At 35.0% G+C, this 27,468-nt stretch overlaps 1 protein-coding gene and 1 long non-coding RNA gene across 3 annotated transcripts in view; one reads left to right on the top strand and one right to left on the bottom strand.

Annotated features, from left to right (window-relative positions):
* LOC141547139 (uncharacterized) overlaps positions 1–27,468 on the top strand; it is a 107,585-nt gene that overhangs the window by 28,037 nt on the left and 52,080 nt on the right. The window lies entirely within an intron of this gene.
* BBOX1 (gamma-butyrobetaine hydroxylase 1) overlaps positions 3,608–27,468 on the bottom strand; it is a 107,082-nt gene continuing 83,221 nt past the window's right edge. For both annotated transcript variants that reach the window (XM_074275536.1, XM_074275537.1), the window contains 4 exons: positions 22,294–22,399; positions 12,844–13,040; positions 5,661–5,827; positions 3,608–4,195 (listed from right to left, as the gene is read on the bottom strand). In XM_074275536.1, the coding sequence (XP_074131637.1) occupies positions 4,035–4,195; positions 5,661–5,827; positions 12,844–13,040; positions 22,294–22,399 (631 nt within the window). In that variant the 3' untranslated portion in view covers positions 3,608–4,034. The remainder of the gene's footprint in view (positions 4,196–5,660; positions 5,828–12,843; positions 13,041–22,293; positions 22,400–27,468) is intronic.

The raw sequence follows: 27,468 nt of genomic DNA, 5'->3' as shown, positions 1-27,468 counted from the left end.
GGTGACAGTATATCCACCTGGGCCTCATTCTACATACACCAGAACCATGGAATATTTATCTGCCAGGACCCCAGACCTTGGGCAAAGCCAGCATTTTAAAATAAAAACAAAACAAGAAAAATGCAACAAATACATTGAAAGGCACTGTATAAACACAGGAATTCAATTAAATTAATTTTTTAATTTTTAAATTAATTTTATAATTATAATTTTTTTAAACATTACATATGCATGGGCAATTTTTTACAGCATTATCCCTTGTACTCACTTCTTTTCCAAATTTTCCCCTCCCTCCCTTTACTCCCTCCCCCCGATGACAGGCAGTCTCATACATGTTACATGTGTTACAGTATATCCTAGATACAATTTATGTGTGTAAAACCAAATTTCTTGTTGCACAGTAAGAATTGGATTCAGAAGGTAAAAGTAACCTGGTAGAAAGACAATAGTGCAGTTTACACTCAGTTCCAATGTTCCTTCTCTGGGTATAGCTGATTCTGTCCATCATTGATCAACTGGAACTGGAATTCAATTAAATTTAGCAAGCATTTATTGCAGAAATGTAATGAATGGTTAAGGGGATAAAGAAAAAGAAAAGAACTAGATCCTGCTCTCAAGATGCCTACATTTTAAGATGGGGAAAACATGCCCATGCATAATTACAAACAAAACATATGCAAAGTAAATGCATAAATCATTTTGGGGGGGAAAAGCAAAAATTAAAAATGGTAAAAGAATCTGGAAAGGTATGTAAGTGGTTGCCTTTGAACTGTGCTTTGATGGAAGGTTGGAATTCTATCAGATAGAAGGGAGAGATAAGAACATGTCAAACAGAGTTTACAACTTGGAATCATTGTGGTGGGAACATTCATGGAACATGCATGGAGATGGCCCTGACCCTGGCCCTTTCAGTGGGCCACTGCTCTGACCCTTAACAAATTAAGACATGAGGCTTGACTTATGAGGTCAGGGTCAGATTTCCTTCCCCTTCATGCATCATGGGACAGTCCCTTGCTTTGGGAAGAATGAAGGTGCTACAGTCATAATTGTGATTAGACAAAGGAGATATTGTACTTAATACACTAGAGAAATGCCATGATTAAGGCAGTATTGACCTGAACAAAGGGCTTGACTGTGACAATGGGAAAATAATTAAGACTGAAAGAAGAGTGGTGGTCAAAACAATGTCAAAAAAAAAAAGAAAGAAAGAAAAAGAAAATCAGAATCATGATTTAGGGTAGGAAATTCACTAGGGTCCAAAAAAATAGGATACTTGATGACTTTAAAATTGTGCATTTTTTAATGTCAGAAAATCCTATTGCTTATGGTACACATAGGTGGATGTTTATTTCATGATGTGATGTTTCATGCATTGTATGCAAGGCCCCCAGTAGTCAGCAGCACAGAGTGGCTATCAAGACATAGCTCCAGAAGCAAAGACTCACCTATAGAGAGTTTGTGTTGTGTGGAGAGAGAGCTTGATGAAAACAGTACAGTTCAACTGGAAAATCTCATGTTGTTTTATAGCTTAAGTTTGACTTGTTCCTTGCAATTCCTCTAGAGAAGAACCTTACTTTATTCTCAGCCATTTTCCCCCTCTATCATTTGGAAGATGTACCATTTGCCATTGAAAGCGCTGAAGAGAACCTCGGGGTTTGATCTTTGGTGACTTTTCAAGTTATTCAGATGAACTAAAGATAGTATTCAATGCAGCAAAACAATAATCACAATAAAAGCCCTTTCCAAGAGCAAATCAGACAACTAATGCTGGCAGACAATCTCATTTTGACAATCCAGGCCTGGGTTCTAATCCAAGTAACATCAAATATATTATGAGTTTGGTGGAAAGTCAAATCTGTAGGGTATTGTATCCAGGAAATCCTTAAACTGTAACAATTGCTGTAGCCCATAATATGTCATGTTATCGCTAACACTTTGGAAATTGTAGAGATTACATTCAATTCGACAGTCCTCATTTCCTTGCAGATTTTTAATGCAATAAATATGGAAGGTTAGTGGCAGAAAACACCATCTTCTTGAGGAGTCTGATGGAGAAGAACATGATGAATAAAAGGTGTCAGGTTGGAAGGGACGGAGATGAAGTCATTAGAGCAATCTAATGAAAGGCTTAAGAACTTGATGGATTTCATAACATACAGAGACTACAAGAGATTTAGTAGTTATCTAGTTTTATATTACCAATGAGGAAACTTAAAGACCACAGATTGGTTTCATGGGAAAGTGAACAAGTGACTTACCCAACATCATGCAGGTGTAGCAAGTGACAGATCTGGGAATCAACCTCAGATCTTGTAGTAACATTATCTATTACACCAAACTGCCTCTCAGGTCTTGAAAATGAGGAACAAAATCTAGTTCATTTATGTTGTGCATTCTATCTACAAGGATACTATTCTGGGCTTGTCTATAGCTAGTGACTAAGATTTTATCTCAGGATGTCAGCATTTGGGAGAGGGCTTCCTTCCCATGGTGGGGGCAAGGGGTTCACCCATTCTTGGTTTTCTTCCCACCTGTCTTCTGTATCATCATACATAGCCCTCACCCTGACTGCTTATCTTGGGAACTGTGCTTCCTGGGTAGGTTCCAAGTTCCTGTTCTTCTCCATAGCTAGTTCTCTGCTGGCAAAGCATTCTGTCCCTTTAAGCTTCTTACTCCTTCAAGTGGCTCCTTCTCTATATCCAAACGTTTAGAGATTGTGACTGTTATAAGATAGATTCAGTGCTCCACCTCAAAGCAATATGACCAAGGGTTAAGTCAAGGGAGGAGAGAAAAAACTCTCGCCTTTACTCTCTCATGTGTCTGCTTCTTTCTATACTTCAGAATACTGGTTTCAAACTCTCAAACTTTCAAATTCCTGAAACTTATCTAGAAATTAGCTATATTATACCTCTAAAGACATGGCTAATTTGTTTACTCAATTAGCCAAATTATTTGCTCCCTTTTCAAATCAGAGAATTCCTACCTTATGGAAGAATCATAAAGTGTTAAATCTTGGTAAATGGATCATGGTATATGAACATGTGCTGATTTTAGCAATTGAGCTGGGAGGGACTGGAGAGAAAAATTGCATGTGTTATGTTAGATGTTTATAATCTTATGGGTACTTGTTTTCCTGAAAGAATGTAAGTTTCCTAAAAATATAGTCTATTTTATTTTTGCATTCCCAGAGTTTAGCACATAGAAAGCTTAGTAAATGCTTTATTAATTTAATTGGAGCTGTATCATTAATTTGGTTATAGCCCAACCATGAACAATGAATATCTAATTGTTTAGATATTTATTTTACTTGCAAAAATTCTTGTAATTTCTATGAGAGTTTTTAAAAGGGTATCATGTCCTCCTTAAGTATAAGCTACAGTTGTACAAAGATATCCTCTCTAATTATATAACTAGGACCTCCTTCTGGTATCTGTTTTTTTTTTCTTTCTGTTAGTATACAAAGAGGATTCATTAGATAATTGAAACATAATAATTAAAAAGTTCATTTTTATGGATATGCTAATTACTTATCAAGCTAATAATCAAGGAACAAATTACCTACAAAGAATAAAATTGAAAAGAAGACAACAAAATCTCAGGTATTGCCATAGCATTTAAAAAAAGTTTTATTGGTAACTTTTATTTTTATATTACAGTCATTTCTAGATATAGCTCCCCTCTTACTCCCTATTACTGTTTCCTCTAATGCAAAAGAAAAATGGTTGAGTAAAACTAATTGACCCTGCAATGACATCTGATGACATAAATAATATTATTTACCCACAGCCCTTGCCTTCCAAGGAAAGAAGAGAGATGTATTTATTCATCTCTTTTCTAGATCAAGTAACATTTACAGAAACAGAGAAAAAAGTAATCTTGCAAATTTGGCTGCATTATTAACATTAAAAAAATTAATGTCTATGTGATAGGGCCATCTATGTAATACTAGTGTTTGTGGCAAGTGGAGATTAAGTACCTCGTATCTTACAAAATCATCCTTAGTTCCACTAAAGTCAAAAGTGCAGCCAGTAAATTCAATTTTCACTTTTGACAACCTTCTTTAAGATCCGGAGCCTTGACATAACCACATCCCAGTCTGCATAAGCACCTTCAAGATGGCGAGAGATTTCTTTTCCTGCTTCGTAACTCCGTCGGCCATGAAGTAAACGCCAATTATCGAATGTAATGACATCACCTAGAACCAATCATTGTGAAACATCAATCAGATGTCTAATATTTGGCTTCCTTAGAAAAATGCAAATACTTTAAGAATCAGAGTCATCACTTATCATATCTTTTGTTATTTGAGTTTAACCACGGTGTAAGTTACTTTAGGACTTATGATACTGAAATTAAAGATAGTAGCTTTCTTGAAGATTCTGGTTTTGTTATAATATAGCAATAGGCTATTTTCACAGTGAAACACAAATCGGGGGAATCTTTCATGTTACTAAGACATGGAGAGATACAATTTCTGATCTTTAGACAGGAAGAAAGCACAAAAACTAGAAACTAATATGACATATTTATCAGCAAGATTCATAGAATCAAAGAGTTGGGAGGGACCTTTGACTTCAACTAGTCTACCCATTATAGATGAGGAGACTGAGGGCCTTTAATGGGAAAATGATTTGCCCAAAGATCACAATGCAATACATAGAGCTGGGATGACAGAATACAACTTCCTTGAGGTCAAGTATTGTTTTTTTGTTTTTTGCCTTTGTATCATTGGCACCTGGAATATAAATCAGCTCTTAATAAATGTTTATGGATGGACTGATAAAATTCCAGATCTCTTCATTTCTAATCAGTGTTTTTTTTTTTTTTTTATGTCAGTCAAGGTCTAGAGACATAAAATAATTATCCCTTTTCTAGAGTTCTTTCCACTTAACATGTTATAAAGCTAAGGACAGTGGGAGGGTTCATTTCTATAGAAATACTCTGAAAGAAATTAGAAGGTTTTTTTCTTTTCATTTGTTTAAAACAGCTTCTTGTTTTGTAAGTTTAATATGTAAGTTATCAATCTGTCAATAAATATTTCTTAAGTTTTTACTATGTGCTGGATATTGTACTAAGAACCAGGGATACAACTGCATGCAAAAAAGAAAGACTGTGATTCATGTCTCTTATAGTCTGTAGTTTTGGAAATAAGGGGATTAGAAGTTCCCCGATACAAATGATACTTGATTATTGCAAATAGTATTTCCTTGCTAAATGTAGTTTTAAATGAGATGAACAGTGAATCTTTCTAATTTTTCAAAACTTATGAATTAATAATTAGCCCCTTCCCCCCCTTTTTTTTTTGGTAAATGAGTATCAGCATTTTATGTCTATCATATAGGAATAGCATTCTTCAATAATTTAACAAATTTAAACTGTGAAATCAGAAATCCCTCAGCTATCTTATGTACTGAACTCCTTTCACAAGTTGGCGAAATTTATTGATCCCTTCTCAGAATGTATTATTAAAGGTAACAAATAATGTGTGTGTGATTACCAGAACCCCACCAAAACAACTGAAGTCCAAACATATTGAAGTATATATTTTTAAAAGTTCATGGACCTTTGGTTTTAAAACTTCCACTCTACATCATGCTTTAGTTAATTAATAAATAAAAAAGCCTCTCTTTTTCTATATTGATAAAAGCTCATATACTGACCTGGATGCATCTTGAAGGTAAACTTGTTTTCTTTGTGATTCATCAAGTCAACAAACTCTTTCAGGGCAGCATAAAATGGCCGTACTTTTTCAACAGCGATGTCAAATATTGTATCTCTGGTTGAGTTATTAAAGTTGATGCGAATCACTTGACCTCTGTTGTCTACTCTATAAAAAAAATATTTGAAAGCTATTTTAATTTTAAATAGTCCAAGCCATAGCTATATCCTTTTTAAACAAACCATCCTTTTTCTTAGGATCATAATATCTCAGAGACCCTCTCAGAGGACCTGACAGGTCATCCAGTTCAACAGATAGCTATAGCATGAATCCCTCCTACTATATCACAGGCAGTTGTAAAGTTGGCTAATATCAACAATCATAGCATGTTGTAATGAAATGTTCTGCTAAAATAAAGGGAAAGTGTACTAATGACATTTCTTAATTAACCAGTTGAGTTACCATGTCAGAAAAGGAAATCAGGTTAGTCTGACCTTATCCTTTTCTTGAGGAAGCCATGTTGAAGTTTAGTGATCTTTGTTTCTTTTCTCAAGTGCTTAGAAATCCTCTCCTTTAAGCATGTGTTTTAGAATCTTACCAGGTCATCAATATCAAGTTCACTGCTTAGAATTTGTACATTTTGACCTCTTCCCTTTGTCATTGAGAGGATAAAGAAACTTCTCAGGAGAAGATATCAAGCCTTGGTATGGAAGTTTTCAATAACTATGGCAGCCTATTAAATTTTTTTGATAGCTCTTCCTGTCAAATCTGTCCCCTTTATCTTTCACCCTTTATTCCCGGTCTGTCCTCTACTACTAGAAGATCTCAGCCTGAGATCTATAAACAAACATTTGAAAAATAATTAATTTTCAATACAGTTTAGTTTCTTCTTTTGTAATCAGTTTATTTTGCATTTTAAAATGTTATTCTGAGAAGTCCAGAAGTTTTACCTTTGATAAAGGAATTTCTGACATACAGAAATATAGAACCCCTGCTCTTTTTGACAGGGCAGAACAAGCTGAATCATTCTTCCACCTTGCAGTGGTTTGTATAGAATCCTAGAGATAAAGCTGGAAGATATCTTAGAAAGTAGCTAGTTTACCACTCCTTCCCAATTTACAGATGAGCAAACTGAGGCCCAAGGAAATTAAATGGCTTGTTCAATATCACATGGCTAGTAGTATGCATAAGAAATGAGATTTTAATTCAAGTCCCATGCTCCCAAAGCAAATGTTTTTTCCACTGTACCATGGGTGGCTTCCCTTCCATTTTCTCTTTCTCTCTCTTCTCTGTTTCTGTGACTTCTTTTTTGTTGTTTGGATGCTGTTTACAGGGCTTCCTTCTTGAGTAGACACTGACTCCAAATTATAGATTCAAGCTTGGTCACTACCACTATTTCAAAGTCTGTTCCAAACCTCAAGGACAGAATCTAATTCTTTTGGAACAGAAGAAACAAATTGATTGAAACTTTCTGGACCAGGAATAAGAGAGAAGGAAGAAAGAAGATGAAGAGAGGGAATAGAGAACAGCCTATAAAACTGGAAGCCATGAAGCAGAGATTAATGCATTTCTTTTTCTACCCCCCAAGCCTTTCCTCCACCCTTTTTAAGGCTAGTTGTTCTAAGAGCCAAGATTCCAAGTTTTTGAGCAAAGGCATTTGCCAAACTAAATAATGAGTTATAGTTAAGGTCTATTGTAACTTGTCTTGGACTCATTGATCTGCCAACACTGGGCATCGATTCCAATAAACCATTTTGTCCTCAGTCACTTTCCTACACACAATAGCTTTTCAGAAATGCCAAGGCAGCAGTCCTGCCTATGTCAAAGACTTTTCTCCTCCAGATTAAACATAAGTTTTTACCTCTATTGGACACGAGAGACAATAGTGAAAGATCCCAAAGGGCGGTTAGTATCAACATCCAGGATTCACAAAGTTTTTAAATATGTTGATCTTTTTCAGTTGGCCATTACAAGTTATAATTTGAATATCGCATTGCTAGCCAAATGGGTTATTTTAACTGTATTTAATATAATGTAGACCCTTAATTTGAGTGAAATATAGAAATACTTCTATATTTATATCCTTTCCCTTTCCCTTTCCCTTTCCCTTTCCCTTTCCCTTTCCCTTTCCCTTTCCCTTTCCCTTTCCCTTTCCCTTTCCCTTTCCCTTTCCCTTTCCCTTTCCCTTTCCCTTTCCCTTTCCCTTTCCCTTTCCCTTTCCCTTTCCCTTTCCCTTTCCCTTTCCCTTTCCCTTTCCCTTTCCCTTTCCCTTTCCCTTTCCCTTTCCCTAGCAATTGGGATTAAATGACTTGCCTATGGTCACACAGCTCAGAAGTGTCTGAGGCTAGATTTGAACTCTAGTCCTCCTGAATTTAGGACTGATTCTATTCACTGTGCCATCTAGCTGACCCCATACTGATGTATTCTAAGATTAATTTTTTAATTACTCTCATTTGAAAAAAAATATCATGTTGTTATATTACAAAAATTACATCATCATGAAATAATTGACATTGGTTTCAGCTTCTTTGACTCTACTTGTCTCTTACAGCACTGTAGAATTGCAGAATCTGGGAGGCAGATGGGACCTTAAGGATCAACTAATCTAACCCCATAATTTTATGGATGAATAAATCTGTACTGTAAACCCTCAATTAATCTGAAGTATAGTAATTAAATTATATGTTAACTGGATTAAAAATTATACTGTATTTTTAGGAATAATAGACAATTTCAAGAGAACAAACTCAGCAAAAAGAATTTAGAGCCAGAGAGATGAAATCATGGGGTCCTCTCAGGGTCATAAATCTAGAGTTAGAAGGGAGATTAGAGGCCATGGAGTCTAAACCCCTTATTTTATAGAAAGTGACACTCAGAAAAGTAAATGACTTATCTTGGTTCACTGAGACTGGATTTTAACTGAAACTTTCTTGATTCCAGATAGGTTTTAGAGGATTGAACCTAGAGGCAGGAAGACTCATCCTCCTGAGTTCAAATCTATCCTTAGACACTTAGTAGTCACTTCCTCCTGTTGGACTCAGTTTCCTCATCTGTAAAATGAGCTGGAGAAGGAAATGACCAACCACTTCAGTGTCTTAGCCAAGAAAACCCCAAATGGTGTCATGGAGAGTTGGACACAACTTGAAATGTCTGGACAACAACTTTCTAACTTCAAGTCCATATTCCCAGTGCCCCATCTATTACACCATGTCAAGGCAAAGGATCTACTTTGCATTAGCTCCAGAATGAGAACATGGATTTCCTGATTTTTAATCTAATGTTTTGTCTTAGTTCTCTTCTTTCTCTCCTTCTTTCTCTCTCTTGATGATTTTATTCCCCTCCTTAATCTATCATATCTAGGCAGATGACTCTCAAGCCTACATATCCAGCTCGCACCCCTCACCTGAGCTCCATGTTCACGTCTCCAGCTGCCTGATACAGATCTCCACCATAATTATCTCAAACAAACCACCATGTAGTTATTTTGCCTGTATCCTGAATTGACTTATCTGCAAATTTTTATCCGCTGAAGAAATACAAGTTCCTTATGGGCAACAACCATCTCACTTTTGCACTTACATACCCAGTGCATTTCACTGTGCCCATAATAAAGGCTCATTTACTGCTAGATGCTTCTTTCCATTAGAGATGGGATTTAACGGTTGAAGGAATCTGAGAGATCACCTAGTCCAACTTCTTGTCTGAAATGATGTATATGTGTTTCATTGTTAACTTTTGAAGTATCAGATAATAAATATTATATTTCAGATATCAGATGTATCAAATAATAAATATTATTATAATCATTTTTATTTTAGAAGGAATAGGGAACTTCCAGCAAGGAAATTCCCTCTACCAACTTAGATCATCACTAATTCTGCAGATGTTACATTGCTCTATCTCTTATATAAGCTTATTTATATAAGTTTATGTAAGCTGTGCTAAGCACTGTGGATGTAAAGAATGGGAAAAGACAGTCCTTGTTCTCAAGGAGCTCAGAGTAAAATGGGACAGACAACATGTAACCAACTATATACTGAGAAGTTATATGTAAAAAAATTAGAATAAATGCTAGAGGGTAGGCCCTCTAACAGCTAGGAGAAAGAAGACAGGCTTCTTGTAGATGGAATTTTAATTGACACTTGAAGGAAGCAAGGGAAGCTGGGAGGCAGAGATGAGGAGTGAGAGTATTCCAGCCCTGGCGGACAGTCAAGTGAAAATGCCTGGCGTTGGAAGATGGAGTGATTTTTCCTAGAAGCAGCAAGAAGTCCGGTGTCATTGGATCATTGTATACATGGCAGAGGGATGTTGGTGCACAAAAACTGGAAAGGTGGAGGGGGAAAGGTTACAAAGAGCTTCAAATATGAAGTAGAGTTTTTTGTATTTGATCTTGGAGGTGAGAGAGAACTCCAGTGGCTTCCTGTCATCTTAGGAACAAATCTAAAATTTTCTTTGATATTTGCCATTCAAAGCTCTTTATAAGTTGCCCCTTTTACTCTACCCTCACCCTACTGCTCCATCTTTCTAGTCTTCTTAAGTCAATAAACAATTCCATAAGCATTTATTAGGCACTTACTGTGTGCTAAGCACCAGGAATATGTTTCTGGTGATCCTGAGTGATCCCAGTGATACTGGCCTCCTTGCTGTTTCTCTTCTTCCTCTATCTCCAGCTTCTGATTTTTTTCCTGTCTCTGAGTGGAAAGCTCTCTTTCTTCATCCCTGCTTCTTGAATTCCTTCAAGACCCAGATACAATTCCCCTCTTCTACCAGAAGACTATCCCCTTTCCCTTAACTTCTATGGTCTAGTGATCATTTTTAATTTTTCTTAAAAATACCTTGTCTGTACATGGTTGTTTGCATAGTGTCTATCTCATTAGACTATGAGCTCCTTAAAAGCATATTTTTTGCCTTTTTCATATCTTTTCACATCTCCCTTAATTCTAGTGCCTTAACTCTGCTAATCATCTCTGATTTACCCTATATAAAATTTGTTTGTATATTGCTGTTTCCATGTTGTTTCCCCCAGGTAGACTGAGATTTTCTTGAGTGTTGGAGCTGTTTTTGCTTTCTTGGTATTCCAAGTGCTTAGACAGTGCCTGACACAAACTAGGTGCTTTATAAATGTTTACTTTCAGATTGACTACAACTTACAGTACTGGGTATATGGAACCATGAAGGTGGTTTGGTCAGGCATCAAAAATGCCAAGGTTGAAGTAGCACAGTGGATAGAATACCAGTCCTGAAGTCAAGAGGATCTGAGTTCAAATCTTGCCTCAGACATTTAACACTTCCTAACTAGGCAAATCATTTAACCCCAATTGACACACACACACACACACACACACACACACACACACACAAATGCAAAGGTCATCCACCGAATTCTGAGCCATCACCAATCCTGATCTTTGTCTCTCCATTGGGCAAATGACAACTTGGGAAGAGAGTGCAAGATTGACAACTTAGTGCACTTCTACCTTGAATCCATTGAAATGCAGATCAAGACATCATGTCTAATGTCATTGGTCCTTTTGAAAAAGAAGGAAAAACAATAACAATAAAAACAACTCTTAAAGACTTGTCTGAGGAACTGAAAGATTAAGTAATTTGCCCAGAGTATATATTAGAAGTGAGAATGAAACCCAGGACTTCCTGACTCTTCCTGACACTATCCACTAAGACATATTACTTATTATTATATTTTTCTTGTTGTTGTTATATGAATGAATAGTTTTTTTTTCCTCTGAAGGCAATGGGGATTAAGTGACTTGTCCAGAAGTGTCAAGTATCCTGAGGCCAAATTTAAACCTGGGTTCTCCTGATTCCAAGGCCAGCGCTCTATGCACTGCACAGCCTAGCTGCCCTAATAAATAGTTTCTAAGAAGCAAAGTGACCTACCTACAATCGTATGGATGGTTTTCAGGGTGGTTCTTTAACATGATAGAGATGATTGCTGTCAACATACATTACTGATAGGGCATGGGATATTAGTGATTTACAATCTGCAAATTATGCTTAGGATAGAACACTTTTTTGGTTTCCTGTGCCAGGCTGGTGGAACAGTGTTGGGGGCAACAGTGTTATATATAGTGCCAGAGGCTTAAACCACGAGGGCAATAAATATCAATAAAGAGAGAGCCCTTCAAGCTCATCTAATGAGCTTTTTCTCTTCTTTCTTAGTTTTCTCCTCATCCTAATTTCTCTCCTTTGGATATGAGTTTATTGGTTAAAGTAGTTTCCAGAATTGAACATAATGCTTTATATGTTGTCTAACCAGTTTAGAAAATAATGGAATAATTGATACCTTTGATGTATTTTGGGCCTGGGATTGATTGCAAAGGTATATCAGGGCCTTCATCACTCTGCTGACTTAAACTTGTAGTATACAGATATCTCCTTGGCCTTTGTTACTCAAAGAGCTGTATCCTCTCCCCATTCTTAATTTAAGCAACTTATTTTTTTATTCAAATGGATAACTTTCTATTTATTCATATTAAGTGAATAACATATCTTTCTATTTGTTCTAGCCTGTTGAAATTTCTATGAATATTAATTTTTCTCAACCAGTGTATTTGGTATCCCTTTCAGCTTTGTATTACCCACAAATAGTATAAAAGATACTTTTGATATCTTTAAATCATTGAGCAGAACATGATTGAGCATAAAATATTGTGGCATGTCACTAGAAATTTGGTTTAGACGGATACTGATCCTTTCATGTCCATTCTGTATATAATCAATTAGCTAATAACAGTATCTATTATTTATATAGCACTTTAAAGTTTGAAAAATGCTTTATAAATAGTAGCTCATCTTATAACAATTCTTAGAAGATGAATGCTATTTTTATCTCCATTTTAAAGATGAGGAAACTGAGGCAGGGATTGAGCGACTGAGTTCATCTATTTATTATAGTTCAGTTTATTCTTAATAGGGATATTGGAAATCTTAAGGCAGGTTCCTTGTAGCGCTAAATCTATGAGAAACTTATAAAGACACCTTGATGAAATCTACTACTCTATACCTATGGCACTTCCTAATTTGGCACAACAATCACAACAGAAAATAAAGTTAGTTTGTTAGTAATTTGTTTTCGGTGAACCCAGCTCATAATCTCACATTGTTGTTTATGTTTTCACACTATCCACTTAATAATCCATGTGATTTTAAAAGGGACTACTCACTCTATAATTTTGTGCTTGGATTGCACTGAGAAGTCACAGAAGTCAACTCCAATATCTGTAAAATCCACAAAAGTTGAGGAGAGGATCTGGAATGCCTTGGGATTTTGTTCCTTGAGCTGTCGGCATACGTTGAATCCGTCTACAATTTCGGTTTCCCCACCAGTGGCTGTTTGCTTTATACAGTGAAGGAATTGAACCTGTAATTACAAATGGAGAAATAGTTTTTAGAAGATACTTAATTAAAAATGTTCCATGATTAAGCGTAATTTTTTTTTGCCTCCTCAAAATCAGTATTAAAAATATAGTCAAACATATATAGCAAGATTTTGTGTTCAAGTTATCATAGGGGATTCATAGGAGTATGAGACTCAATCTGTTCTTCTACTTCTTAGATGTAAAGTGTGTCCAATACTTAACATAGTTCCTGACACATAACAAGCGCTTAATACAATTGATTGACTAGTAAGTTAAATAACGATATGAGATTTTAATGATAATTGAAGAGAACACTGAAGAAATATTAAATGGTGAGTAGTATAGAACTAATAATATGATGCATGATCCAATTAACGTATTCTTAGACCAAAGAGGGAGATGACTTTATGTTGGACTAAGAGAGATAGCTGCATGGAAAAAGTAGGTGGGTGGGTAGTTTCAGATAATGGAAAGAGATTAGCAGGAGGATGGGGATTGTTGGGTGGAGAATAATAAGGACAAAAGTTTAGGAACCATAATCCCAATGATATTGCCATTCTTCCTGGAAATGATACATGCTAAAGTACTCCTCTGTGGATTCATTTACCATCCTAGCATTTTAGCAAATTGATATTTCCCCAGACATAACAGCCTTGATATATGTTGACTATTACAACCCAAGCTCCTTGAGGGCTTAAGCTGCTATTATTTTTTTTTATTTGTATCCCTGTGCTTGGTACATGGTAAAAACTTAATGCTTTTTCACCCATTCATTCCAAAACAAAAAGGAGAAAAGTTCAAGGTATGTTTTAGGGGTGGTGAGCAAATCATTCTGACTTTGGCAGAGATTGGAGATTAAAAAAGTAGGTAGTAGCCAAGTTGCAGAGGGTGTCAAATGTTGGACCAAAAAAATTGGATTCATTTTATAGGAAGAAGGGAGCTATAGAATGTTCTCCTGAAGGGGAGAGTGATATAATAAAGGTATGATCTCTAGGGAGATCATTACACTGGGATAGATTCCAGCAGAGAGAGAGATAAGAAAGGTATACCATTGAAAAGATATTGAGAGGGTGATCATGACCTCAGTCAACTAGGGTGTTGGACAAAGAAATGGAAGGGAGATAAAGTACTTATCAATTTTATACTAAAAGGATATTAGGGATGAGAATATTAGGTTGACTTCTTAGGAAAATTGAAAAATCCTTTGTTTCTTCATAATCTTCTGGGAGGAGTCCTTTTGAATTAGTTGAATATGTGACTTCTTTTTATTATCACTGTGGATGTTTTTTTTTTTTTAACTAAATATAGAGAATTATTTTAGTCAGGAAGAAGCCATTTAACATCATTCAGCTGTGAAAACTGTACATGCCAAAGTAAAATAAAAACAAAAGCCAATGTCTGGTGGAAGGATCTCTGAATGGGAGAGCCAAACATGACCAAATTCAGATATTAGAAGGTAGCAGGTCCAGTGAAAAGGAATTTTAAAATTAGTTTGCTTGGTTTCCCTGCCTCCCTCCATCAACAGGCCAAATATAACAATCCCCTAACTTCTACCCTGACTTGAAAATGAGGGGAAAAAAGCCTCATTGAGTGTACAAAGCTTAGGAGGAAAGAGCAGCATTAATTCATGAAAGATGCTCCTCTTTGGCTTTCTGAGTAATTGTGGCAGTTGACTATGTCAAAATGGGAAGAACTCTGTATAATGTCTCCTATTGTCCCCCAGCACTCTATGTGACAAAGAAAAAATTAATTTCATTTTTCTGAGCCTTACTTTGCTCATCCTTAAAATGGAGTTAGTAATTATAGTACTTAACTTCACAGAATTGTTACAAGGTTCAATAGAGAATGTATGTAATTCAAATTATGGAATTCAGATTTGTACCATTGAGAGTTATAATTATATAAAATTAATAGTAACTCCTTCCAGACTAGTAGAAATACAAAATTGGAATTAGTTAATGCTACCACTTCAAAGTAGCTGCTTTTATGCTTTATAATATAAATATAAATCTATCAATTGATCAATCATGAAACATTTATAAAATGCCTATCATATATTAGTACCTGGAGACATATAGACAAAGATGAAGATTCTCTGTCCTCAAAGAACTTAGATTATATAAAGTGCTTTTATAGACAAATAAAAATATTATATGCCATAAATTATTGTTATGGGCTAAAATGTATTAAAAATAATAATGTAAGCCAAAAGATTAAAGTGATTAAAAAAACCAAAACTATGAAGGTAACAATCATATATTGTTATGATCTTCCTGGAAATAAAACAAGTTTTCCATCTCATACCCTGTCAGATTGAGAAAGAGGAGTAAAAAAAAAAAGAAAATGGCAAATATTGAAGGGGTATCCAAAAACAGATACACTCTATTACTGGTAGAGTGATGAATTAGCCATCCTGGAAAGAAATATGGAACTATGACCCTAAAGTCACTAAATTGTGCATACCATTTGATGTGGTGATAACACTACTGGGTTTATCCCTTAAATTTTGGTAACTCAAGAAATAAAGAAGAAAATAGCGGTAATTTCTTAAGATTTTCAGGGATGCAATACCCCAACCCCAGTCCTACAAAGCCAGTTAACCACCTCATGCCCACATCAAATTGGCTAAGATGACAGAGAAAATACAAATATGGTTGGGGATGTGTCCAAACAGGTATATTAACAGACTCTTGGTAGAGCTGGAAATTAGTCCTGCCATTCTGGAAAGCTATTTAGAATTATACCCCCCAAATAACACAAAGTTGAACATACCCTTTGACCCAGTGATATTGTCACCAGGCTTATAACCTACACTTTAGGACCTAAAAAATGAGAAGAACCTAGCTCTCTAAAATATTTATAATGTTGTTGTTATTTGTAGTGGCAAAGGATCAGAACTAAGGGGGCATTCATCAGTTGAGTAATGGCAGAATAAATTGTGATATTTGAATGAAATGAAATATGATTGTACTTGAAGATGAGAGGAATGATTGCAAAGAAACCTGGAGAGATCAGCATGAATTGATGTAGAATTGAAGTGAGCCAGGAAAACAATTTTTACAGCGACATTGTTGGAAAGACAATTTTTAAAGACTTAAGAACTCTAATCAATGACCAATCGTGATTCTAATTAGTTAATCATTCAATAAGCATTTATTTAGTGCTTATTATATGCCAGAGACATTGAGGGAGGGGGAGGAACTCATATTTTAATAAGAACTAAGGATGAAATATGCTACTTACTTCCTAAAAGAGGTGATGGATCCAAGATTCATAATTAGACACATTTTTGGACATGGCCAAATGTGGAAATTTATTTGAATAGATTGTGCATCTTAGTTACAAGATCCTCCCTTCCTCCCTCTATTTTTTTCTCCCTCCCTCCTTCTCTTCCTTTTTCCCTCCTTACTTCCCTCCCTCCCTCCTTCCCTCCCTTGTTCTCTTCCTACTGGGGGTAGGTGTGGAAAAAAAGGGAGACTAGGAATAGCATGCTCCTTCCTCCCTTGCCCCAAATGAGATGAAAACACAAGGAAGGCCAGAGGGAATAATAGACAAGCAGGACAACTTTGAAAGTTGCATGTTCAGTTAATCATATTTGCCAAAAAAATGTAAAACAAACATAATAGAGACCTGCAGTTAAATATATAATCTTTTTTTTTTTTTTTTGCTCTTCTTTGTGTGTGGAAATGCTCATTTTATTTGGTGCTTAAGTTCAGAATAAAAATTAAAGAAAAAAAAACCCTGAAACCAAACTATTTTATTCAGAATGATGGAGAATTAAGTGATTAGAAAAAAATGTGTTAACAGAAAAATCAATGTCAAAAATAACCAAATTCCCTGATGATAATATGATATAAAAGTTTCCTTCAGGGAAGTAGAAAAGTAGTCTTAAAAATCACATTTTAGATTTTAACATGGGAGAACTGCACATTTGAGGACAAAAACTCTTAAAAATCCAGGTGATTTCTTTTACGTATGGTAAGAACCACGGACGTCTTGGCCATCTAGATTTTTTAATATAATTTTGTGAAAGAATTTAAATGCAGGAGCCAGACAAGTTAGCACTTGTATTAATCCAAATGGTTAATATGTGTCTGACATACATAAAACCAAATTTTATTCCATGCAAATGGTTCTGAGCTGAAAAGCCTTTTTATGTTACTTTGTAGCAGCATGTGATTTTTGGCGCAGATAAAGACAATGAGCTAAGCCACATGTGTTTTGAATTAATGGAGTGAACCTACTCTTCCTGTCCTGTGTTAGTGATTTTGATCAAAATGAATTCACAACAGGTAACTAGCTTGTCACCTGGGCCACTTGGTATCCCTTTAGGAAGGAAAAAAAAAAATCAACCTCAACTGTTTGAGCTGCTTGTTCCATTAAAATTACAGTCCACTGGATTGAAATAATTTTATGTAATAGGCAAATTTTTTTTAAATGGAAACTTTAACTAGGCCTAGGTTAACCACTATTCCATTAAGAGCTAATGATGTCAAGAATTAAGTTCCACTAAAAATCCCTTGGAGTATCTATTCTCTCCCATGTATTTTTATGTTTTTTTTATTTATCATTTTGTCTGGAATCTGAGAGAAGTCACTACTTTGCTATAATGTATTAGCCAAAAGAAGAAGAAAACTTGGGAAACTGACAAGCTTTTTAAATCAAAAAGAGGTATTTGTTGAGCACATATGTGGTGCAAGACACCATGCCAAGTGATATGAAAAAGTGAAGTGCTGTGAAAAAAAAAAAGGTGTCTGAATCATAGTACTTGAGATCAAGATCTAAATGATTCTATAAAAATTATTGTTTATAAATGATAACAGTGACTCAAAACAGTGAAGACCTGTTACTCAAAATTTGGAAGATTGGATAGAAAGAGTTCTGGTTCATCCTGGCAGCGATAAATTGGACAACAAATAGTTTATAGTTAGCCATTGTCTCAGTAACTTTGCTAAATTTCAATTTTCTCAGCATAAAATTAGTTAAACTTTAAAGTATAAACTCTGTAAGGTCAGAGACTACTGTCACCTGCAGAGCCTAGTACTGTGCCCTGTACAAAGTAGGTGATTATTTGTGAATTTCAGTTGAAAATAAGAATCCACAAAGCACCTACTGTGTGTTGGCCAGTATTTGGGGAATTATAGGGGGAAAAAAGCACTTCTGTTCTATTGGGTAGAAATAGCACATGAACATGTAAATAAATTTTAATTTTTTAAATTTACTTTTAATTAAATTTTTATTCTAAAAGCTTATAGTACTTGGGAAGCTCCAATAAGAGGCATGTAAAAAAACATTTTTTTTAAAAAAAAAGTATAAAGTACTGTTCAAATGTTAGGCGTCATTATTATACAGCAGGGAAATGCTTGGGGTCATTTAATCAGTTTTATGTAAGTTTAGATTATGTCCCAGAAACAATATGTAATTTTGTGAAAAGTACTACTTTTGAAAATCAAGAAGTGCCTTTGGATTGAGAGTGTCATCCTCAAAAAACTTTGAATTTCCCTTCTTTCTCAACTGGACTTTGGCAGAGAAAGGACTGAGCTGATCAGTCTGGCATTTAACCCCTCGACTTAAGAACAAATCACATTGTGTTTCTCTCCCCCCCCCAACCCCCAAAGGTGCCTCTGGAGGGTCACTTCTCTGTCATCATTTAGTTCAAAGAACACATATGGTATTTTTGAAGCAACACAGTAATTTAAAACATGTGAAGTCAAACATTAGATTGCCAAGATTATTTGTAATAATGATAGCATGCCTTCCATGAAAAGCCCTCTCTAATGGCTCACTAGGTCACAGAGGTGACCCTGAGATTCTCAAAGGCCATACCAATAGGGTACAGGCTTTAAGAGGACTTGCCAACGTGGAAAGGACTTGAGTCTGGATCTGGCAATGACATTTTGACTGTCATCTAAGGACAAAACTTCCTTATGCCTAGAAACTGGGCCCCTAGTGATATATAAATGTATATGTTGAGATCGGTAGTGATAATATATTTTTGGCCACGATAACTCATGAGATTACTGACTAAGTTATAGAATTATTATGATATGTTATGTGTTAAATGGAGAGATGTTATGTTTCATTTCTGTTTGTCTAATTCCCTCAAAGACCTAATTCTAGTCCTATCTTCTTTAAAATCTCCTCACCACTTCATACTACAAAAATATTGTCTCATGCCTAAAATCTATTAGCACATCCTGGCAACATTATTCTTTTTTCTTTATTGCATAGATAGTCATCTCTGATATTCATCAGCCACGTGAAATATAGAAACCATATCTAGGAAAATTTATATATAAGTTTTTTGTTTTTTTCAATTGAGGAATGATGCTTTAACTACATCTGTGATTTCATCATGTAGGGAGTTCCTGATAAAGGAATTCACTCTCCTAATATGTGTGTCCATCTCTTTTACATCCCATATTCTTTGAGAGGTTTCTGGGAAACTGAAACGTTCACAAAGGCAACCTGTGTTAGAAATGGGACACAAATCCAACACTTTTTGGTTCTGAAGCCAGGCCTCTATCCCTATGTTAACTCTTGGGTCTACCAAGAATTTAGTGAATTTTGAGAACCAAAGATATAATGTGTATCATTTTTTTTTTCTTTTTTCTGAGGCTGGAGTTAAGTGACTTGCCCAAGGTCACACAGCTAGGAAGTTTTAAGTGTCTGAGATCACATTTGAACTCCGGTCCTTCTGAATTCAAGGCTTTATTCACTGCGCCACCTAGCTGCCCCAATGTGTATCATCTAAGTCTGAAGAGATTGGACCCTTCATCTTCTACATGGGAAAGAACATTGGTTCTGGGATGAGGCACTTAGGTTCAAATCCTACTGTAGTGATGATTTCCTGTGTGACCATGAACTAATCAATTTTCCTGGTCCCTAGTTTCCTCATCTATAAAATTAGGGAGGGAGGAGGGATGGAGAGATGGGACCAGAAGGCCTATATGGTGTCTTTTAGTTCTAAATCTCTGATCTTCATGTCCACATCTGAATAATCTTTCCAGGAGGTGCCTTTTGATGTTTCAATTTTCCATTGAATAACCTTATGATCTCGATATTACATATACTCCAGAATGATTCTAACCTACCTATCCAGACTTACTTTATACTTCTTCCATTCATTGTGATATAATGGTTAGAATGCTGGACTGGGAATCAGGAATTGCTTCCTTTTAATCCCACTTCAAGCACTTAAGAATTGTAGGGCTCTAAACTCAAATAATGGACTGGGAATCAGGAATTGCTTCCTTTTAATCCCACTTCAAGCACTTAAGAATTGTAGGGCTCTAAACTCAAATAACTAGACAGCTGTAAAAAGGGGGATGGAGATGGACTCATAGACTCTTAAGCATCCTTCCCGTTCTAAAGCTATGTCCTAGGATTCCACATACTCTGATTTGCAGACAAACTTTTCTCTTAATATAATATCTCAATGCTAGTTAATATCATCATCATTATTATTAAGATTTGCAAAAGGCTTTACATATATTATTTGATCTCATTTGATGTTCACAATAATCTTAGGAAATAGGTACTATTATCATCTCAGAATGAGAAGGGTTAGATAGCTTGTAAGTGTCTGGAGCTGGATTTAGACACAGTTCTATTGATTCTTACTCCCACTCTTTAGTCACCAGGATGTCCAATAGCACCTTGTAGTTTGTTCTGTAGTCTGTTCTATTTATCCTTCCAGCTTCCACTTTTGTTTCTGTGCCCATGTAGTCCCTCACGCTTGGAATGGAATTATCATCAACTCGCAATTCCATCTGGTGATTTTTCCTTCAATGTCAACTAAGTTATCATTTCCTCTATGATATAGGCAAGGAGTTTTCTTGCTTCACTTTGCATAATGCTTTCATTCTCTTTTGTCCCAATGGTTTGTGGACTTGCTCTTTCTTCCATTAAATTGTCAGTTTCTTATGAGCTGGACCTGCCTCATAAATATCTTTGTATAATAATATCGAACATAGTGTCTTGTCCATTCATATGCCTAACAAATGCTGAACTTCATTATTGACTGTTGGAAAAGGCTTTAATACTAGTCTATAGGTAGATTTTACATAATTTACTGGTTCTACAAAAATATGAATATAGATGAAACTATATTACAGGGGGCTCATTAATTCCATAGAAACAATGTTAAAAATCTGATCAGCTAGGTGATGTTACCTGGATAGATTTCCCCAGTGTTGAGTCCCTTCCTCACTCCTTCTATTTCTCCTCCTCTCTCCATCTGTCTCTCTCCCTCCCCCATCCCCATCTCCGTATCTGTCTCCCTCACTCTGCCACAGATATAAACATTTCTATACATGATAAAGAAGATTGTTTACAAAACTATAAATTTCTCATATATGTGTGTGTGTGTATACAAATCCAAAGAAATAGAATAAATCCATCATATGTCAGAGCTGTCCTGCTTGTCTGTAAGAATGATCTTAGACTTTTAAACCTTTTTTGTGTCAAGGGCCTCTCTGGCATTATAGACTCCTCCCTCCTCAGAATAATATTTTAAAATGCAAAAACCATCAAATATACACATTGAAAAGTTTATCAATTATATTCAAATGCAATTATCTAAATATATACAGAAAAGGTTCATAGCTCTGGGTTAAGCATCCTTGACCTATATGTAGCACACACACGTGCACACACAAAATTAAAACTTCAGGATTGAAATGGAACCCTAAAGATATTATATAGTTCAACACATCTTAACATTCATTTATTTCAATTACAAGTGGGAATTTAGCATTTAATTTAAGATCTTCAAAGGGAATTCATGCACATGTGTAAACATATATACATATTTATCTAATGTTTATATTTATTACCTATATATATCTAAATACACATAATTCAAAAATATTCATATCACAGATTTAAAATTTCAGAATTATAAGGGACCTTGAAAAATATATAGCATATAGTCCAACCTGTTTCTCTAACAACCTCAATAGCTTTCCTTGACAAGTGATGAGCTATCATATATAAATGTATACATGTTCATGTTTCATGCTCATGTATATTGCATATAATTTAGATGTGTGTGTATGTGTGTGTGTATATATATATATGTATATATAGTACATATATATATGTATATATAGTGTATATATATTTGTGTGTGTGTGTGTCCACATGCATATATTTACACACACACGGAACCCATAATCTGTTGGCTGCAAAATGATTGAAAAAAATCCAGTTCCCTGGCCTGCCTTGTGGAAAAAGTGATCAGGCTCACCTTACCCCAGGTGGATGATGTAGTGCTGGATAATCTGTGTGAAAACTTAGCTTTCCAGTTGTGTAAGCCACATTATTCGCATCGATTTTGTCTTGTACTTGCCAAGTATGTCTGTAAAATAAGAGAAACACATGTTTGCACAGGCTGCTGCCAAGTCAGACAGACAAAACGTGAAAGTATGAACTCGCTACCCAGAGGCTGCTGGGTCTTTTCAGAACAGAACATGGGGTGGTGGATGATGTTGATGACTAGAACAGGAATCCCTGTGGTCTTGTCCCAATCAATCACTGGCAAAGAGGCTTCTCCTATTCATACCTCCTGTAAAGGGGCATTGCACAAATTCTTTGTATCCAACAAACTTTCTTCAGGGCTGATAACATAGTCTAGGTGGGATGCACCCATAGCCACTGTGTTCCAGAGGAAAGGTCCCTTTTCTTGCTGGTATTTAGCTTTTAATTTGACTGATGTGAGGTGTATTTCTTTGTGACATTTTGATGTTCATGAGCACTCCTATCCCATAATTCACTCCAGCTGTTCTATGAACATTTTGATGTTATTTCTTGATTTTATGCACATATGTATGGATATGCACATGGAAACTGACCTCTGGTTTTGGAGTTGCCCAACTCCTGAAATCTGGAAAAACTGGTTTCTAATCCTCGTCAATATGCACATATTCTCTATGTAAAGCAATAGGCACACAAGGACAAGGGAGCCAAACACTGGTGGAATCCCTTTTCTACATGACAGCTTTTCTCAGAGTTCGACAACCACCATGTTCTTGCTTGGATTACTCTAGACTACAGGCTAAATCTTTCCATTCCTTTTAACTGCTCTTTATAAGACATGATCTCCATGTTCTTCACTTTCCAGATGAATCTCCTTTGCTTTCTTTCCAGCTGATTGACATCCTCCCTAAAATGCTAATCCCAAGCTAAGTCTAGAGGGTGCCTGACCATGGCAGAATACAGGGCACTCTATAGAATCTTTGTCCTATAGCTTTCATTTATTTTCTTGGGCTACTAAATACAGTATGTCACACAGATGATGCACATTGAGCTTGCAGTCCACTAATACCCCCAGATCCTCATTGAATAAATTATTATTCAACCATGTATACTTTGCCTTTTATATATATATTGTTTTTTCTTTTTGTTTTTAACTTAAGTGTAAAATTCTATATTTCACACCATTAAATTGTCTCTTAACAAACTAGATCCATCCATAGGTCTGAAATTCTTTCCCTTCTATTTTACCTGTGCAAAATTTTAGTCATTTTACAAAAATCTAATCACATCTTCTTGTTGTTGAAGTATTTTCAGTTGTGTCTGACTGTGACCTCATTTGGGTTTGTCAAAGATGCTGTAGTGGTTTGCCATTTCCTTCTTCAACTCATTTAACAAATGAGGAAACTGAGATAAATAGGGAACAATGGCTTGCCAAGGGTCTGACTTCCTCCTGACTCCACATCCTCCACTTTATCCACTGCACCACCTAGCTTCTTTGAGCATTTCAACTTACAATGTTTTCTGCTACAACTGAATTCAAGATCAATTTCTGATTGCACTATCATTTTACTCATTTTGATAGGCATTATTATTATTTATTAAAATACACCAGGCAGATATTTATGAAGCACATGCTTAGCAAGAAACTACTATGTGCTAGTCACTGCACTCACCACTGAGGATCCAAGTAGAAAAAATGAAACAAGCTCTACTTTCAAGGATCTTATATTAAATGCCTACTATGAGCATATATGATCTACTTTCCCATTAAATTGTAAATTCTGTGAAGCTAGGCACTATCCCATAAACCACATCAAACATGTTATTATGTAACATCATATATTATTTAAATCTTGTTTATATCATTGGCCAAAACACGTTAAATTGCCTATTACATTATGTTGTATTATTACATGTTATAAAATATATTATAGTCAATAAATATTGCTTGTTTCCTTGAATTCTCTGGGAGCAGGGGGAAAATCTATTATCTATGTTAAGGAATTTTAAAAAATACTTATGAGGAGAATAAATTTTAACACTGTCTTTTCTTTAAAATATAGCAAAATCATAATCTTTTCCATTATCTGAGACTATCTTCCTTATTGAATACAAGTACAATTTCTTCCCAATCCTGAGGGCTAAGAATAAATTTCTTTATTTCTCTGTTTTTCTCATCTAAATTTAAGATGGAACAGCTAACAAAACTTTCTGAGCTGTATCAGGCAGTGTAGAGTCATGAATTGAAAACTGAGTGAAAGAAGCAGAGGTATTTATAAATTATTGCAACACATTTCAAGTCTGACAATCCATTATATTATAGCAACTAGAGCCAAAACTATATATTCTTTATGGTGTTCGTGTAATTGGATGCACTCCATACAGAGCTAATACAGAATTCAGGTCTACACTATTGTCAATATACATAATCTATGCATCATCAAGACTTGTGCAATTTTAAAAGGATCAAATGAAAGGGGGAAAAAAGATTTATTCCACCAAGATGTGGAATATATTGTCTTCTCTACATGAAGATAACATTCCCGATTTGTTTGTGAGACATGTGTTTTGAATTGATTTTTACCCCCTGCCCTCAAGTAGTGATGGTTTTGCCTTGATCATCTTTTGTTAATTTTTTTTTTTTACCTGGTTCCCTTTCTGATTAAGGGGAATTATTTCAGAGACAGCTGGCTAGACTGGGTGCCATCTGTTTCCAAAAAAATAAGCCCAGAACTTTTCTCTTTTTGAAGTTAACTAGATCTCATGGGGATCATATCTGTGCAGTGACCCAGGTTTTGTCAGTGTTTCTTGTAATTAACTGGCAGGTGATGAGTAAATATTTCTCATGCTCTTTATTAACTTAGGCATGATATAGGATCAGCCAGACTGGATACAGAACTGAATATGGGATGAATAAGTTCTGTTCACAACATATTCTGGTAATGATTACACAGCTGGTCTGAAAAGGATCCTGTGATGTCTTTTTTCTCTTAGATAGAATTGAACCATTCCAGGGAAATGGCAATTTGTTTTTTGACATCCATTATTTTCTTCCAAATATTAAATCTTCAAGAAAACAGCAGGAATAAATGCAATGAATCTGTGTACTCTTCAATCTTGATTTTTATAGAATGCAAACACCCATATTGCCATATCTGTCGGGGCTCACACATGCATACTGTATACCTGCATAAACACAGGTATATATGCATACATAACACACACATACAAACTTACATGTATAATTCTATGACTATTGCACACATCTACAGCTAGGTGCATGTGTCATATCATATCTACATATGTTTCTAGGTATCTGTTTCTCTGTGTGTGTATATACATATACATGTGTGTATGTAAACACACATATATGTATGTATAAACACACACACACATATATATATATAGATAGATATATATATGTGTGTGTGTGTGCGCTTAATTATATCCTTTAGGGAGTAGAGGGAAAAAAAGAATAAAGTAAAAAGTACATAGCTGAGAACAAAAGAAAACTTAAAAGGAAGCAAAAGACAAAGTGCAGCATTTATTACATAGGTTTTTTTTTTGAAATGGAAATTTGTTGCTTTTGATTTTGAATCTTTTATTTTCTGCTGTGGACATGGCAATTTCCCCCCTATTTTTATATGCTTTAAATTATTTTTTAAAAGAAAATTTAAAAACTGATTCTTTAATTGAACTACCTTGAATTGATTCTATGGAAAGCATTCCATCTCCTTAGTTTATATGAGAAAAATAATATCTGGAAAGTTTGTTACATGTCTCACAACTAATACATGAGAAATCTAGTCTGGATCTAAGTCTTCTTATTCAAAATCTAGAATACTTTCCACAGTTGATTGCTTCTCATGAAGAGATGTATTAGAAATGGCTCAAACCTACTCACAAAAATTGATCATTGACATCCAAAATAGGCAAGCTACCAAAAGTTAATTGTTTAAATTTAAGAAAGTGATGGGGAAAATGGCAATAATGAAGATCAAACTTACAAGTGTGGGGGGCATACTTTTTTTTGGAGAGCTTGTTGTTAAATATTTACTAACACACACCTACTCTCAGCTGGAGAAAGACATGGCAAACTGCTTCAATATTGCTGTCAAGTAAACCAACATGGGGTCAAAGAGAACTGAACACAACTAACCATCACAAAAATCTGTTTTCAAGCCACTAAATATTTGTCAAGTTGACTTGATATTGATAATAATTTATAGAGTGATTTTTGGCAGTTGTATTTTTAAAAATAATCAGTTCCCATTTTTATTAAATGAGGATCTATGAAAGTAATTTTATGTAGATGAAAATTATTTTGGGGGGTATGTGTGGCTATCTTAAGATCTAAAATGAATTATGAACAAAGCAAGGATAACTTTCCACTTTTTGGACATTTCATTCTTAAATTTAAAAAAATTATGGCATTCTCAATATGGAAAACAAGCTAAAAATAAACATCTGATTTTGAGCAAATTTCTTAATTTGTGAGTTTCTCAAAGATCTCTCTAATATAAGGAATTGCAAAGAAGGTGCAGCTATCACCTCCATTGGTGGAGTGAATCATACTAAAATCACAGATCTTGACCAAACTTATAAAAACTAAAGAATCATTTCAAACCTAAAAATTCAGTTCATTTAGTATGATGCCTTTGGAGAATTTAGAGAATCTGGATTCAAAATTCTCCTTCTGAATCTTACTATTATTGTGATCAGGCCCAACTTATTTAAGTGCCCTTGTACTAAAGTTCTTTATCTGTAAAAATGAGGTAGGTGAACTAGATGTTTGCTGCGATCCCTTTGATTTCTGCTTCTACCACCCTCTGACCTTTGATTCTACAAATTTAGTAAAATATTTTTAAAATCCCTAGTAAGCAAAACTGAAATAGTCCAGCCCTTGCATTCAAGATCTTTTCATTGAAAGAACAAATGTTCTTATTAAATGTCCAACTAGTTAAATTATATATATATATATATATATATATATATATATATATATATATATATATATATATATTATATATATATATATATAATTATAAGTATAAGGTCAAACATTACAAAGTGAACTCATTGGTGAGAATTCAGTATGAATTCACTGATTTACTTACCAAATGATAATTAATACAACTACTATAGACATTTCATCTTGCTAGGTATTTGGGT

This window comes from Sminthopsis crassicaudata, chromosome 6 (genome assembly GCF_048593235.1).
Source record: "Sminthopsis crassicaudata isolate SCR6 chromosome 6, ASM4859323v1, whole genome shotgun sequence".
Taxonomy (NCBI): Eukaryota; Metazoa; Chordata; class Mammalia; order Dasyuromorphia; family Dasyuridae; genus Sminthopsis; species Sminthopsis crassicaudata.
Note: the sequence above shows the minus strand (reverse complement) of the source record. Positions and strands in the feature narration are given on the sequence as shown.